The sequence below is a fragment of the Phyllobates terribilis genome, unplaced genomic scaffold (genome assembly GCF_046119375.1).
Source record: "Phyllobates terribilis strain yellow unplaced genomic scaffold, ASM4611937v1 Scaffold_3__8_contigs__length_932513732, whole genome shotgun sequence".
In the NCBI taxonomy this organism is placed as follows: domain Eukaryota; kingdom Metazoa; phylum Chordata; class Amphibia; order Anura; family Dendrobatidae; genus Phyllobates; species Phyllobates terribilis.
Window position 1 is genome coordinate 880,704,495 of NW_027362763.1, and position 14,032 is coordinate 880,718,526.

The 14,032-nt window shown below is 41.5% G+C and overlaps 1 protein-coding gene across 3 annotated transcripts in view; it reads right to left on the reverse strand.

Moving 5' to 3' along the window:
• VIT (vitrin) overlaps positions 1-14,032 on the reverse strand; it is a 326,453-nt gene that overhangs the window by 74,347 nt on the left and 238,074 nt on the right. For all 3 annotated transcript variants that reach the window (XM_073672665.1, XM_073672664.1, XM_073672663.1), the window contains 3 exons: positions 10,154-10,195; positions 10,007-10,063; positions 8,926-8,979 (listed from right to left, as the gene is read on the reverse strand). In XM_073672665.1, coding sequence (XP_073528766.1) covers positions 8,926-8,979; positions 10,007-10,063; positions 10,154-10,195 — 153 coding nt within the window. The remainder of the gene's footprint in view (positions 1-8,925; positions 8,980-10,006; positions 10,064-10,153; positions 10,196-14,032) is intronic.

Here is a 14,032-nt window from a genome sequence, read left to right on the forward strand (position 1 = left end):
TGACAATCAATTTCACATGCTGTTGTGCAAATGGAATAGACAATAGGTGGAAATTATTGGCAATTATCAAGACACATCAATGCGAGCTGTGGCAAGAAGGTTTGCTGTGTCTGTCAGCGTAGTGTCCAGAGGCTGGAGGCACTACCAGGAGACAGGCCAGTACACCAGGAGACGTGGAGGGGGCCGTAGGAGGGCAACAACCCAGCAGCAGGACCGCTACCTCCGCCTTTGTGCAAGGAGGAACAGGAGGAGCACTGCCAGAGCAAATTCGTCACTGACGCCCTGTGCTCTTCACAGATGAAAGCAGGCTCACACTGAGCACATGTGACAGAGTCGGGAGACGCTGTGGAGAGCGATCTGCTGCCTGCAACATCCTTCAGCATGACCGATTTGGCAGTGGGTCAGTAATGGTGTCGGATGGCATTTCTTTGGAGGGCCGCACAGCCCTCCATGTGCTCGCCAGAGGTAGCCTGACTGCCATTAGGTACCGAGGTGAGATCCTCAGACCCCTTGTGAGACCATATGCTGGTACGGTTGGCCCTGGGTTCCTCCTAATGCAGGACATTGTCAGACCTCATGTGGCTGGAGTGTGTCAGCAGTTCCTGCAAGATGAAGGCATTGAAGCTATGGACTGGCCTGTCCATTCCCCAGACCTGAATCCGATTGAACACATCTGGGACATCATGTCTCGCTCCATCCACCAACGTCACGTTGCACCACAGACTGTCCAGGAGTTGGCAGATGCTTTAGTCCAGGTCTGGGAGGGGATCCCACAGGAGACCATCCGCAACCTCATCAGGAGCATGACCAGGCGTTGTAAGGAGGTCATACAGGCACGTGGAGGCCACACACAATACTGAGCCTCATTTTGACTTATTTTAAGGACATTACATCAAAGTTGGATCAGCCTGTAGTATATTTTTCCACTTTAATTTTGGGGGTGACTCCACATCCAGGCCTCCATTGGTTAATAAATTTGATTTCCATTGACTTTTGTGTGATTTTGTTGTCAGCACATTCAACTTTGTACAGAACAAAGTATTCAATGAGAATATTTCATTCATTCAGTTCTAGGATGTGTTATTTGAGTGTTCCCTTTATTTTTTTGAGCAGTATATATATGAAATAAGTATTGGATCACCTACAAACGAGCACGAATTCTGGCCCTCACAGACCTGTTAGTTTTTCTTTAAGAAGCCCTCCTACTCTGTACTCATTATCTGTATTAATTGCACCTGTTTGAACTCATTACCTGTATAAAAGACACCTGTCCACACAATCAATCACACTCTAACCTCTCCACCATAGCCAAAACCAAAAACTGTCTAAGGACAACAGGGATAAAATTGTAGACCTACACAAGGCTGGTATGGGCTACATGACGATAGGCAAGCAGCTTGGTGAGAAGGCAACAACTGTTGGCACAATTATTACAAAATGGAAGAAACACAAGATGACTGATAGTCTTCCTCGGTCTAGGACTCCATGCAGGATCTCTCCTCGTAGGGTAAGGATGATTCTGAGAAAGGTCAGGAATCAGCTCAGAACTATACAGGAGGACCTGGTCAATGACCTGAAGAGAGCTGGGACCACAGTCTTAAACATTATCTTTAGTAACGCACTACGCTATCATGGATTAAAATCCTGCAGGGCATGCAAGGTCTCCCTGCTCACACCAGCACATGTCCAAGCCCATTTGAAGTTCATCAATGACCATCTGGATGATCCAGAGGAGGCATGGGAGAAGGTGATATGAGACCAAAATAGAACTTTTTTGTATCAACTCCACTCACCGTGTTTGAAGGAAGAAGGATGAGTACAACTCCAAGAACACCGTCCCAATCATGAAGCATAGTGGGGGAAACATCATACTTTGGGGGTTCTTTTCTGTAAAGGGGGCAGGACGACTGCATCGAATTGAAGGGAAGATGGATGGGGTGATGTATCGTGAGATTTTGGCCAACAACTAGAGTTGAGCCACCCCTGTAGTGTTCGAGTTCGGTTCGGTTCGTCGAACACCCGTATGTTCGTCGAACTGTTCGTCGAACACCTTCGAACACTGTTAAAAACAATAGCAGGCAAACAAAAACACATAGAAACACATAGAAAACACCTTCAAAAGGTGTCCAAAAGCTGACAAACTGCTCAGAAGACACAACTAACACATGGAAAAGTGACAAGTACATATAGTCATGCGAAAAGAAAAGAGGTGGAGGAGTAAAAGGAGGGTGAGACACAGATATAGGCATGTCATGCCCTTCTAAAACCAAAAAAGTGTGAAGCTGACACGGCCTGCCCGTGCGACCTCTGTGTCGATGGGTTTTTGTGCCAGAGCTGCGGTGGACGCTGATGGCCAGCCCCCATCTCCCAATACTGGTGCCTGTCCGCTGGTGGGTCGAGCAAGCCCCCCTGCGGTGGAGGCAGGTCTAAGCTTTTTAATTTAAATTGTCTCTGTAATTTGAATGAGTACACTTTAAATCCTTTTACAAGGATCTATTGGAGGGCAAGTCTGATGCCAGCAGCCGCGGGAATTCCAGCTCCAGTAGCGTCCACTAAAGCTGCTGCAGTTAAAAAGCTTTTATAAGGATCGAGCTTGGTGGTCCACCGCAAGGCGTCCTACCGCCAGTCCCAGCCCCTGTGCCTTGGGGTGCCTCCCCGATGCTCTTCACTGAGTGTCCCAGGGCCCCGAAGCATTTCCTTTGAAAAAATTAAGTGTCCAAACTACAGGTGGTGTAGCTTGCTTAACAGGTGGGATAATCCGCTGACTAGCAGACACTGCTACTAGATCCAAATTATTTCCTGGGCTAGATGCAGTTAAAAATTTGTAATTAGATCTACAGGCGGTGGCTACTCTGCTGACTAGCAGACACTGCTACTAGGCCCAAAGTATTGCCTGGGCTAGATGCAGTTAAAAATTTGTAATTAGATACTCTCGTTGGATGCTGAGAAAGCATTCCATAGAGTCTCCTGGCACGCCATATATTATTCTCTTAAAAAGATTGGGGTAGGGGTCTAGGGGACCCTTTTATAGCCAAAATCATGGCCCTGTATCGCAATCCATCAGCTAGGCTGAAGATAAATGGAACATTTTCATCACCTTTCATAATCACCAATGGGACAAGGCAGGGATGTCCTCTGTCCCCTCTCTTATACATCCTAGTGATGGAGCACCTGCTCTCATCGATTTGCGATAACCCCAATATTAGGTGGATTGAGGTGGGAGGCACAAAGTACAAGTGCTCTGCATTTGCTGATGATGTCCTAGTATATATCACTCAATCACATATATCCATCCCTGCTGTTATGGCTGAAATAGATCACTATGTTACATGGTCAAATTTTAAAATCAATGCAGCGAAGTCTGAGGCCCTCGATGTCTCCCTCGCCAAATCCATACAGGATTCCATCCAGTCCAACTTTCCCTTTGCCTGGCCCTCACAGGGTATCAAATACTTAGGAATTCGTATTCATAGAGACCTCTCCTGTCTATTTTATCTTAATTTTGGGCCCTTTATTGAACAACTCCATAAAGATCTTACTTCTTGGACGATGAAGGATTTTTCCTGGTTCGGCAGAATAAGTATACTAAAAATGAACGTCCTACCTAAACTCTTATACCTCTTCCAAACCATTCCCGTGGTAATTCCCTCAAATTTTTGGAAAAGACTACGCAGTAGCTTTTAGTCTCCCCAGGATGACACAGGTGGGGCAGATGGTGGTTGTCCCGGCCCGCTAGGCCGCATTGTAGCACAGTGAGCTTCCCACTGCAACTTATGCTTCATATCCATGTGACGGTTCATGCATGAAGTACTCAAGCTATGGATTTTTTGGCCTCTACTTAGCTTTTGGTGACAAATGTTACAGATTACACGAGTTGGGTCATCCTTATCGATCTGAAAAAATGCCCAGGCTATGCAAGGCTTAGCACCCATGCGACCTGAAGAGCCACCACGACTTGTGGTCAGAGGCAGAGTTGTGTTTGAGGATGCAGTTGTTGATGTGCTTCCAGTACTACGTCTCTGTCCAGGAAGGCACAATCTGACCTCGTCGTCACTAGCATCCTCCTCCACCTCCTCTGCTGACCTCATCGACTGGCTGACTGTGGGTTGACAGTAAGTGGGATCTGCAACCTCGTCATCATCACCCTGTGTGTTCTCACACCCGTCGTCCTCAGAGCCAACCTCTTCCTGCCCTGACAAAAAACTCAAGTTGTCGCTCCAATTAGGTATTTGAGTCTCATCATCGTCTTCCTCATTGTCTCCACCAACAGGAGTTACAGTTTGGGAACGAGGGTCTACATTATGGTCAGAACCTTCTGCGTCTGGTCCTGGATCCGACTCATAAAGATTCTGGGCATCAGTGCAGATCATTTCCTCGTCTGGATTCACAGAAGCTCTGGAGCCGACCTCTGATTCCCAGGCTATAGTATGAGTAAACAGCTCTGCAGACTCAACCATCTGTTCTACCCCATACTCAGACGGGCAGCTGGAGACTTGGGAGCTGCGAGGAAGCAAGTGCGATTGGGGTGACACCTCTGAGGACTGGAGTATTTGTGATGTTGAAGTTGAGGTGGAGGAGAGCCCACTTAAAGGAGCACTTGATATCCGTTCAAGCACCTGCTGTTTTTGTGCCTCATCTGGAATTTGTAGCGATTGGCGTGGCCGTAAGAAAGGGATCGTATCACATTGTCCGCTAAAAGAAGTAGACATCTTAGTTTGGCTGGAAGATGGTCTTTCTTCTGCAGATGTTACTGTTGCTTTAACACCTACCCCACGGATGCAACCTTTTTTTCCCTTCCCAACACGCCTATTCTCCTTTCCACCAGCAGCAGGCCTTTTTCCACTCATTTTGGTGGTTAACTAATTGACAACCAGGAGTTGTTTGCACAAAAAACGATGGATGGGAACCGAGCAGAGCTGAGTGGTCAAACTGTGGTATTAGCCCAAAAGGATTGGCTGGGTAGATGCAGTAAAACAATTTTATTACATACACAGGTGGTGGAGCTTAGTATAGATGGACTAATAGAACAAGTCCCACACACTGCTACAAGCCCAAAATTATTTTCCGAGCTATATGCAGATAAAAATTATTTGTAATTTGCAAGCTGGAGGAGCTTAGTATAGATGGACTAAGAATAAGTCCCACACACTGCTACAAGCCCAAAATTATTTTCCGAGCTAGATGCAGATAAAAATTATTTGTAATTTGCAAGCTGGTGGAGCTTGGTATAGATGGCCTAATACAATGAGTACCACACACTGCTACTATGCCCAAAATTATTTTCCAGGCAAGATGCAGCTAAAAATTATTAGTAATTTCAAAACTGGTGGAGCTTGGTATAGATGGCCTAATACAATGAGTACCACACACTGCTACTATGCCCAAAATTATTTTCCAGGCAAGATGCAGCTAAAAATTATTACTAATCTCAAAAATGGTGGAGTTTGGTATAGATGGCCTAATACAATGAGTACCACACACTGCTACTATGCCCAAAATTATTTTCCAGGCAAGATGCAGCTAAAAATTATTATTAATTTCAAAACTGGTGGAGCTTGGTATAGATGGCCTAATACAATAAGTACTACACACTGCTACTATGCCCAAAATTATTTTCCAGGCAAGATGCAGCTAAAAATTATTATTAATTTCAAAATTGGTGGAGCTTGGTATAGATGGCCTAATACAATCAGTACCACACACTGCTACTATGCCCAAAATTATTTTCCAGGCAAGATGCAGCTAAAAATTATTATTAATTTCAAAACTGGTGGAGCTTGGTATAGATGGCCTAATACAATAAGTACTACACACTGCTACTATGCCCAAAATTATTTTCCAGGCAAGATGCAGCTAAAAATTATTAGTAATTTCAAAATTGGTGGAGCTTGGTATAGATGGCCTAATACAATCAGTACCACACACTGCTACTATGCCCAAAATTATTTTCCAGGCAAGATGCAGCTAAAAATTATTAGTAATTTCAAAACTGGTGGAGCTTAGTATAGATGGCCTAATACAATGAGTACCACACACTGCTACTATGCCCAAAATTATTTTCCAGGCAAGATGCAGCTAAAAATTATTATTAATTTCAAAGCTGGTGGAGCTTGGTATAGATGGCCTAATACAATGAGTACCACACACTGCTACTATGCCCAAAATTATTTTCCAGGCAAGATGCAGCTAAAAATTATTAGTTATTTGAAAGCTGGTGGAGCTTAGTATAGATGGCCTAATAGAATGAGTACCACACACTGCTACTATGCCCAAAATTATTTTCCAGGCAAGATGCAGCTAAAAATTATTAGTAATTTCAAAACTGGTGGAGCTTAGTATAGATGGCCTAATACAATGAGTACCACACACTGCTACTATGCCCAAAATTATTTTCCAGGCAAGATGCAGCTAAAAATTATTATTAATTTCAAAGCTGGTGGAGCTTGGTATAGATGGCCTAATACAATGAGTACCACACACTGCTACTATGCCCAAAATTATTTTCCAGGCAAGATGCAGCTAAAAATTATTAGTTATTTGAAAGCTGGTGGAGCTTAGTATAGATGGCCTAATAGAATGAGTACCACACACTGCTAATATGCCCAAAATTATTTTCCAGGCAAGATGCAGCTAAAAAATATTATTAATTTCAAAGCTGGTGGAGCTTGGTATAGATGGCCTAATACAATGAGTACCACACACTACTACTATGCCCAAAATTATTTTCAGAGCTAGATGCAGCTAAAAATTATTTGTAATTTGCAAGCTGGAGGAGCTTAGTATAGATGGACTAAGAATAAGTCCCACACACTGCTACAAGCCCAAAATTATTTTCCGAGCTAGATGCAGCTAAAAATTATTATTAATTTCAAAGCTGGTGGAGCTTAGTATAGATGGCCTAATAGAATGATGTTATGCCCAAAAGATTTTACTTGGCTAGGTGCAGTAAAAAAAATTGTATTCTATACACAGGTGGTTTAGCTTGCAACACAGATACGCTACTCCACTGACTAACACACACTGCAAGAGTCCAAAAAGTATTTGCTTAGCTAGATTTAGCCAAATGCTGTGAAAAACACTTGCACGGCTCTGGCACAGACCTGCCTGGCAAAAAGTCCAAGGAAATGCTGTAAAATAGTCCTCAAAAGGACTGCAATTACAATTAGTCCCTACTCCCAACCTATCTATTTCAGAGCACAGACCTGCCTGCTAAAAGTCGTAGGAAATGCTGTAACCTAGTCCTCAAAAGGACTGCAATCACAACTATTCCCTACTCCCAAGCTATCTGTATATTTCAGAGAAAATTGGCTTGAAATTAACACTGAAAGTATAGCGCACACTGCAACAGCGGTGCCGTCTAACACGCAGCTGCAGCAGTGAGAAAATGGTGGCGAAGGGGAAAATGACTGGGTCTTATAGGGCAAGGACATGTGACATACACAGCCAATGACACATGCCCTTGCTTGTGTGAAAAAAAGCACTTCGCTCCGTGTGTGCGCTGCTGATAGGCTGACAGATTGCACCTCCCCACTGTAAATGCGGGAAAGAGAAAAAAAAATGGAGATCTTCATTATTTCTGCAGAGATCCATCCCCTGCCCCTCCCCCCACCCTGCTGTACACTCAAACTGCGTATTAACATTGATTATCAGCATTACTGTGAAAAAATCCAGTTATGATTTTGGTGCACGAACAGTTATCGAACATAACCTCGAACAGCCGAATTTTTTTTTTAATCGTTCGTGTTCGCCGAACGGCTCGAACACCGCTCAAAACAGCTCGAATCTGAGATTGGCGAACAGTTCGAGTCGAACATCACTCATCTCTACCAACAACCTCCTTCACTCAGTAAGAGCATTGAAGATGGGTCGTGGCTGGGTCTTCCAGCATGACAGTGACCCAAAACACACAGTCAGAGCAATTAAGCAGTGGCTCCGTAAGAAGCATTTCATGGTCCTGGAGTAGCATAGCCAGTCTCCAGACCTTAACCCTATAGAAAATCTTTGGAGGAAGTTGAAACTCAAGTTCTGTTTTCTATTGTATCAAATACTTATTTCATGCAATAAAATGCTAATTAATCATGTAAAGATCATATAATGTGATTTTCTGGATTTGTTTTTAGATTCTGTCTCTCATAGTTGAAGTATATCTACAATAAAAATTACAGACCTCTCCATTCTTTGCAGGTGGGGAAACTTGCAAAATTGGCAGTGTATCAAATACTTATTTTCCCCATTGTATACTGAATAATTGCTTCAATACTTCAATCAAATCTCATCGTAGATATTTATCAATATACAGAATATGCTGCAATAGGATTCCAGCTCTTAAAAATACTCTTTGCAGCCAATCACTGGTCTTAGGTGGAGGGCATTAGACCACTGAGGCCAGTGATTAGCTGCAATAGCTATGTAGGTAGACAGTGTGTGACCACTTCAAGGTTGTAAACAGAAACCTGTAGGGTTCAGTGAAGCAGTGGCACAGGGAATTCATAGGGGAATTAATGGTTCTCTTGGTATTTTATACCTTTTATTTCTTCTAGCTAATTTTTGCCAATCCTGTAGAAATTCCTTTAAATACAACAATACAACATAGCAGAAAATTTTTTCCTATGGGATCAGAAGAACTTGATAAATGTTATAGGATATTTTCAATTTTATAAAGTCAAAGAAGTATTGAAAACTAATGTAAGGGTAATGATGAACTGTACTGTATGCTGAAACAATGTTTGTCTTTATTCTTTTAGGAATGTAAAAATTACTTCTAACTTTGTACTGTTTTGTATTTGATGTTTTCATATTTTACATTATATTGCAATTCTGCGCTGGAAACAGGTGTCACATTATTTTCTGGATTACCATATGTTAGATTAAATGAATTTCACTGTATAATAAAACTGTTTTAAACCAAATACAATGCAAACTTACTGGGATTTGCTTGGATTCCTTTTTCAGCTAAAATCTGCTGAATTCTGCTGGCACCTGTTAAAGATAAAGTACACACATACATCTGTCAAAAATGTGCATGCCCCAAGTTTTGTATATATTAGAAGCAACAATAGCGCCACCAGTTGGGAAAGAACATTGAGGAAGTTAAAGATAAATGAAAAACTGCATCACTTGTCTCAAGATGGACCTTCTGTAATGCATCGCTCCTGACCCTCGGCTTCCTACTTTCCCAGGAGTGGTATGCTACTGAAGACTAAAAGTTAAGACGAGCGTTATGGTTGCCCCACTGGTCCAAACTTTGCTCTCTCAAGAGCTGATATCAATGGCAGCTTTTCCTCTGCAGAATGGAAGAAGCACAGGGACTGTGTAGCTGGCCAGATCCATGGATTCAGCCAGCTTCAGAGCAACGGGAGTAGGCTATAATGCGTAGAGTCTGTGATGTACTCTCCTTCCTAGGTAATTGGCCACAATGGACCTGCAAGGTGGCCTATGACCTAGGCAATGAGCTGCACACTATAAAATAAATAATCCTTCCATTCTTGAGAATGGAGAGGATTTTTAATAAGCGGTAAATTGCAAAGTTGTTTTCTTTTACAAGCACTTTGCAATTTTACCCATTTATGAACTTTAGAGAACCCCCTTGAAGACTAGGATCAAACATTTTTGTGCTACTATGGTAATTTTTTGCAGGCAGAATGGAGAAATATGTTCCATGTAGTAAACAGGACTTTCTGACATCTTATTTAAATAATATATCATGCCATGTGCGTCATGGTTTTGTTGACAGTTTCTCAAAGCAGTGATCTAGAATCAGTTGTGTCTCCAGAACGGCTTCTTTGCACAATATTCAACCGCAGTGGAATAATGAATTTAGCAAATAAGCTCTTCTCATTTTCCTTCATTCATTAGACATATGATGGCAGGAATCTAATTGTTCAATATGGGCAACAGCACATTTTTATTTTGACCTGTCCTTTTTAAGCACCCAACTGTTTGGAGGATTTTACAGTCCAGTGAAGTCACTGTGGTTGTGCCTGGATGGTAATAAGAAATATCATACCTGGATTACTTCTTTGGATTTGTCGGCTATTTGAATATGTCGTTGGAGATCTGACAACTTTAAGAAAATATGAGTTGATTAGTTTTGATGGACAAGGAATTGTAACTCTGATACATTTGTTTCAATGTTGTAGAATATCTGCCATACCTTGATTTGGTGCTCTGCCTGGCACAGCTGGCACTGCTTGCCCTGAAATGAAGATCAAATATTAATTCTAAAGTATTTTAAACATTGATGACAAGTAAATGAGACTAAGCAGAAGTACCAGATACAGCCAGCCCTACAGTTGTAATATTATCTCATTTTGCACTTTGGTTTCACAAAGACTATTTGTGGCCAAAATGTCTCTAAATATGCCTGATGAAGGAAAAAAAAATTTCAGAGAGTAACTCTGATATTTTGACTCTAAAGACTGTAACCAACAGGTAAAAGTTCAGGACCAGGTCATTTTCCTTTCTTTCTGACCTGGCATATTTTCGTGTCTTATCACACATGCACTCAAACATTTTGGGGGCATTTTAACATATTAATACATTATTTTTATTGCTGATTTCCCCTGTAAATGGGTCTGATATATTTTCCCCAGTTACAGGGGAATTGTAGCCTCCTGACTGCATAGCAGAGCTGATTGGGTCTCCTCAGATCCAACAGCTCCTGCTCTCTGATCACATGTTCACTGGGTCTGCAGGAGGAAGTACTGTCAGTGATTTATAATGTGTATACATAGCATTTGTTCAGCACTGTATATACATAGATCAAGAAGGTAAACATGGTAATGAACCATGCTTATCTTCTCTATGGGAAGCCTAGTTGTGGTCTGGCTGCCCACCTTTACAGCTGAACAATCGTGTGAAAGCTGCTTTGATTGACTGCAATTGATGTTTTAAAATGTCAATGCAGAGTAATGTGTGGACTGCTTGGACGTATATACACTATGGACAGCCTAGAAGTAGTTAAGGAAGACCTGACCTGCCAGAGAAAATGATTAAAAAATCCATCAATATGCATTAAAATGTGAATTTGTTACACTGCAATTGTCATGGACAATGTGTGGATTACAATCACCGAATACATGAATATCCCACATACAGTACTGTGAAAAAGTTTTAAGCAGCTGTGGAAAAAATGCTGCAAAATAAAAATTATTTTAAAAATAGATACTTGATTAGTTTATCTTCATGAATTAACAAAATGCTAAATGAATGAACAAAAGAGAAACCTAAATCAAATAAATATTTGGCATGACCACCCTTTACCTTCAAAACAGCATGAAAGCATCAATTCTTCTTGGTACACTTGCACAGCTTTTGAAGGAACTCGGCAGAGAGGTAAATCTAAACATCTTGAAGAACTAACCACTGATCTTCTGTGGATGTAAGCTTTCGCAAATCCTTCTATCTCTACATGTAATCCCACATAGTATTGATGATGTTGAGATCAGGGCTCTATGGGGCCATATTATCATTTCCAGGCAGACACTTATCCATCATGCAATACTATTAAGAAGGCATCTGATTGCCTCGAAATTTATTCTGCAGTAGCACAACGACCGCAAACATACTGCCGATGCCATTAAGAGCCATTTTAACCATAAAGAAGAAGAAGGAGCCCTGGAAGTGATTATATATTATATGGCCCTCTTTGAAGCCCTGATTTCAATATTATTGAGTCTGTCTGGAATTATATGAAGAAACAGAAGGATTTACATAAACCTACATCAACAGAAGATCTGTTAGTTCTCCAAGATGTCTGGAAAAACCTTTCGCCTAGTTCCTTCAAAAACACTGTGCAAGTGTACCTAGAAGAATGTATGCTGTTTTGAAGGCAAAGAGTGATCACATCAAGTATTGATTTAAGATTTCTTTTCTGTTCATTAGAGATGAGCGTTGTTCTACTCGAACTGTTCGCCAATCTCAAATTCGAGCTGTTTTGGGCGGTGTTCGAGCCGTTCGGCGAACACGAACAATTTGAGAAAAATTCGGCTGTTCGAGGTTATGTTCGATAACTGTTCGTGCACCAAAATCATAACTGGATTTTTTCTCAGTAATGATGAAAATTAATGTTAATACGCAGTTTGAGTGTACAGCGGGGTGGGGGGAGGGGCAGGGGATGGATCTCTGCAGGAACAATGAAGATCTCCATTTTTTTTTTCTCTTTCCCGCATTTACAGTGGGGAGGTGCAATCTGTCAGCCTATCAGCAGCGCACACACGGAGCGAAGTGCTTTTTTTCACACAAGCAAGGGCATGTGTCATTGGCAGTGTATGTCACATGTCCTTGCCCTATAAGACCAAGCCATTTTCCCCGTCGCCACCATTTTCTCACTGCTGCAGCTGCGTGTTAGACGGCACCGCTGTTGCTGTGTGCGCTATACCTTGTTAATTTCAAGCCAATTTTCGCACAAATCTACAGATAGCTTGGGAGTAGGGAATAGTTGTGATTGCAGTCCTTTTAAGGACTAGGTTACAGCATTTCCTACGACTTTTATCAGGCAGGTCTGTGCTCTTAAATAGATAGATTGTGGGAGTAAAGACTAATTGTAATTGGAGTCCTTTTCAGGACTAGGTTACATCAGTTCCTATCAGTTTTTGCCAGGCAGGTCTGTGCCAGTGCTGTGCAAGTTTTTTTCACAGCATTTGGCTGAATCTAGCAAAGCTAATCCTTTTTGGCCTATTGCAGAGTGTGTTAGTCAGTGGAGTAGCCTATCTGTGTTGCAAGATATACCACCTGTGTATAGAATACCAATTTTTTTACTGCACCTAGTGAAGTAAAATCTTTTGGGCATAGCATCATTCTATTAGTCCATCTATACTGACCTCCATCAGGTTGCAAATTGAATATAATTTTTTTCTGCATCTAGCTCTGAAAAAATATTGGGCTTCTAGCTGTGTGTGGGACTTGTTGTATTAGTCCATCTATACTGACCTCCATCAGGTTGCAAACTGCATATATTTTTTTCTTCATCTACCTCTGAAAAAATATTGGGCTTCTAGCTGTGTGTGGGACTTGTTCTATTAATCCATCTATACAGACCTCCATCAGGTTGCAAACTGAATATATTTTTTTCTGCATCTACCTCTGAAAAAATATTGGGCTTCTAGCTGTGTGTGGGACTTGTTGTATTAGTCCATCTATACTGACCTCCATCAGGTTGCAAACTGAATATATTTTTTTCTGCATCTACCTCTGAAAAAATATTGGGCTTCTAGCTGTGTGTGGGACTTGTTGTATTAGTCCATCTATACAGACCTCCATCAGGTTGCAAACTGAATATATTTTTTTCTGCATCTACCTCTGAAAAAATATTGGGCTTCTAGCTGTGTGTGGGACTTGTTGTATTAGTCCATCTATACTGACCTCCATCAGGTTGCAAACTGAATATATTTTTTTCTGCATCTACCTCTGAAAAAATATTGGGCTTCTAGCTGTGTGTGGGACTTGTTCTATTAATCCATCTATACAGACCTCCATCAGGTTGCAAACTGAATATATTTTTTTCTGCATCTACCTCTGAAAAAATATTGGGCTTCTAGCTGTGTGTGGGACTTGTTGTATTAGTCCATCTATACTGACCTCCATCAGGTTGCAAACTGAATATATTTTTTTCTGCATCTACCTCTGAAAAAATATTGGGCTTCTAGCTGTGTGTGGGACTTGTTCTATTAATCCATCTATACAGACCTCCATCAGGTTGCAAACTGAATATATTTTTTTCTGCATCTACCTCTGAAAAAATATTGGGCTTCTAGCTGTGTGTGGGACTTGTTCTATTAATCCATCTATACAGACCTCCATCAGGTTGCAAACTGAATATATATTTTTCTGCATCTAGCTCTGAAAAAATATTTGGCCTTCTAGCAGTGTGTGGGACTTTCTCTATTAGTCCATCTATACTGACCTCCATCAGGTTGCAAATTGAATATAATTTTTTTCTGCATCTAACCCAGCCAATAGTTTTGGCCTAATACCACAGTTTGGCCACTCAGCTCTGCTCGGTTCCCATCCATTGTTTTTTTGTGCAAACAAC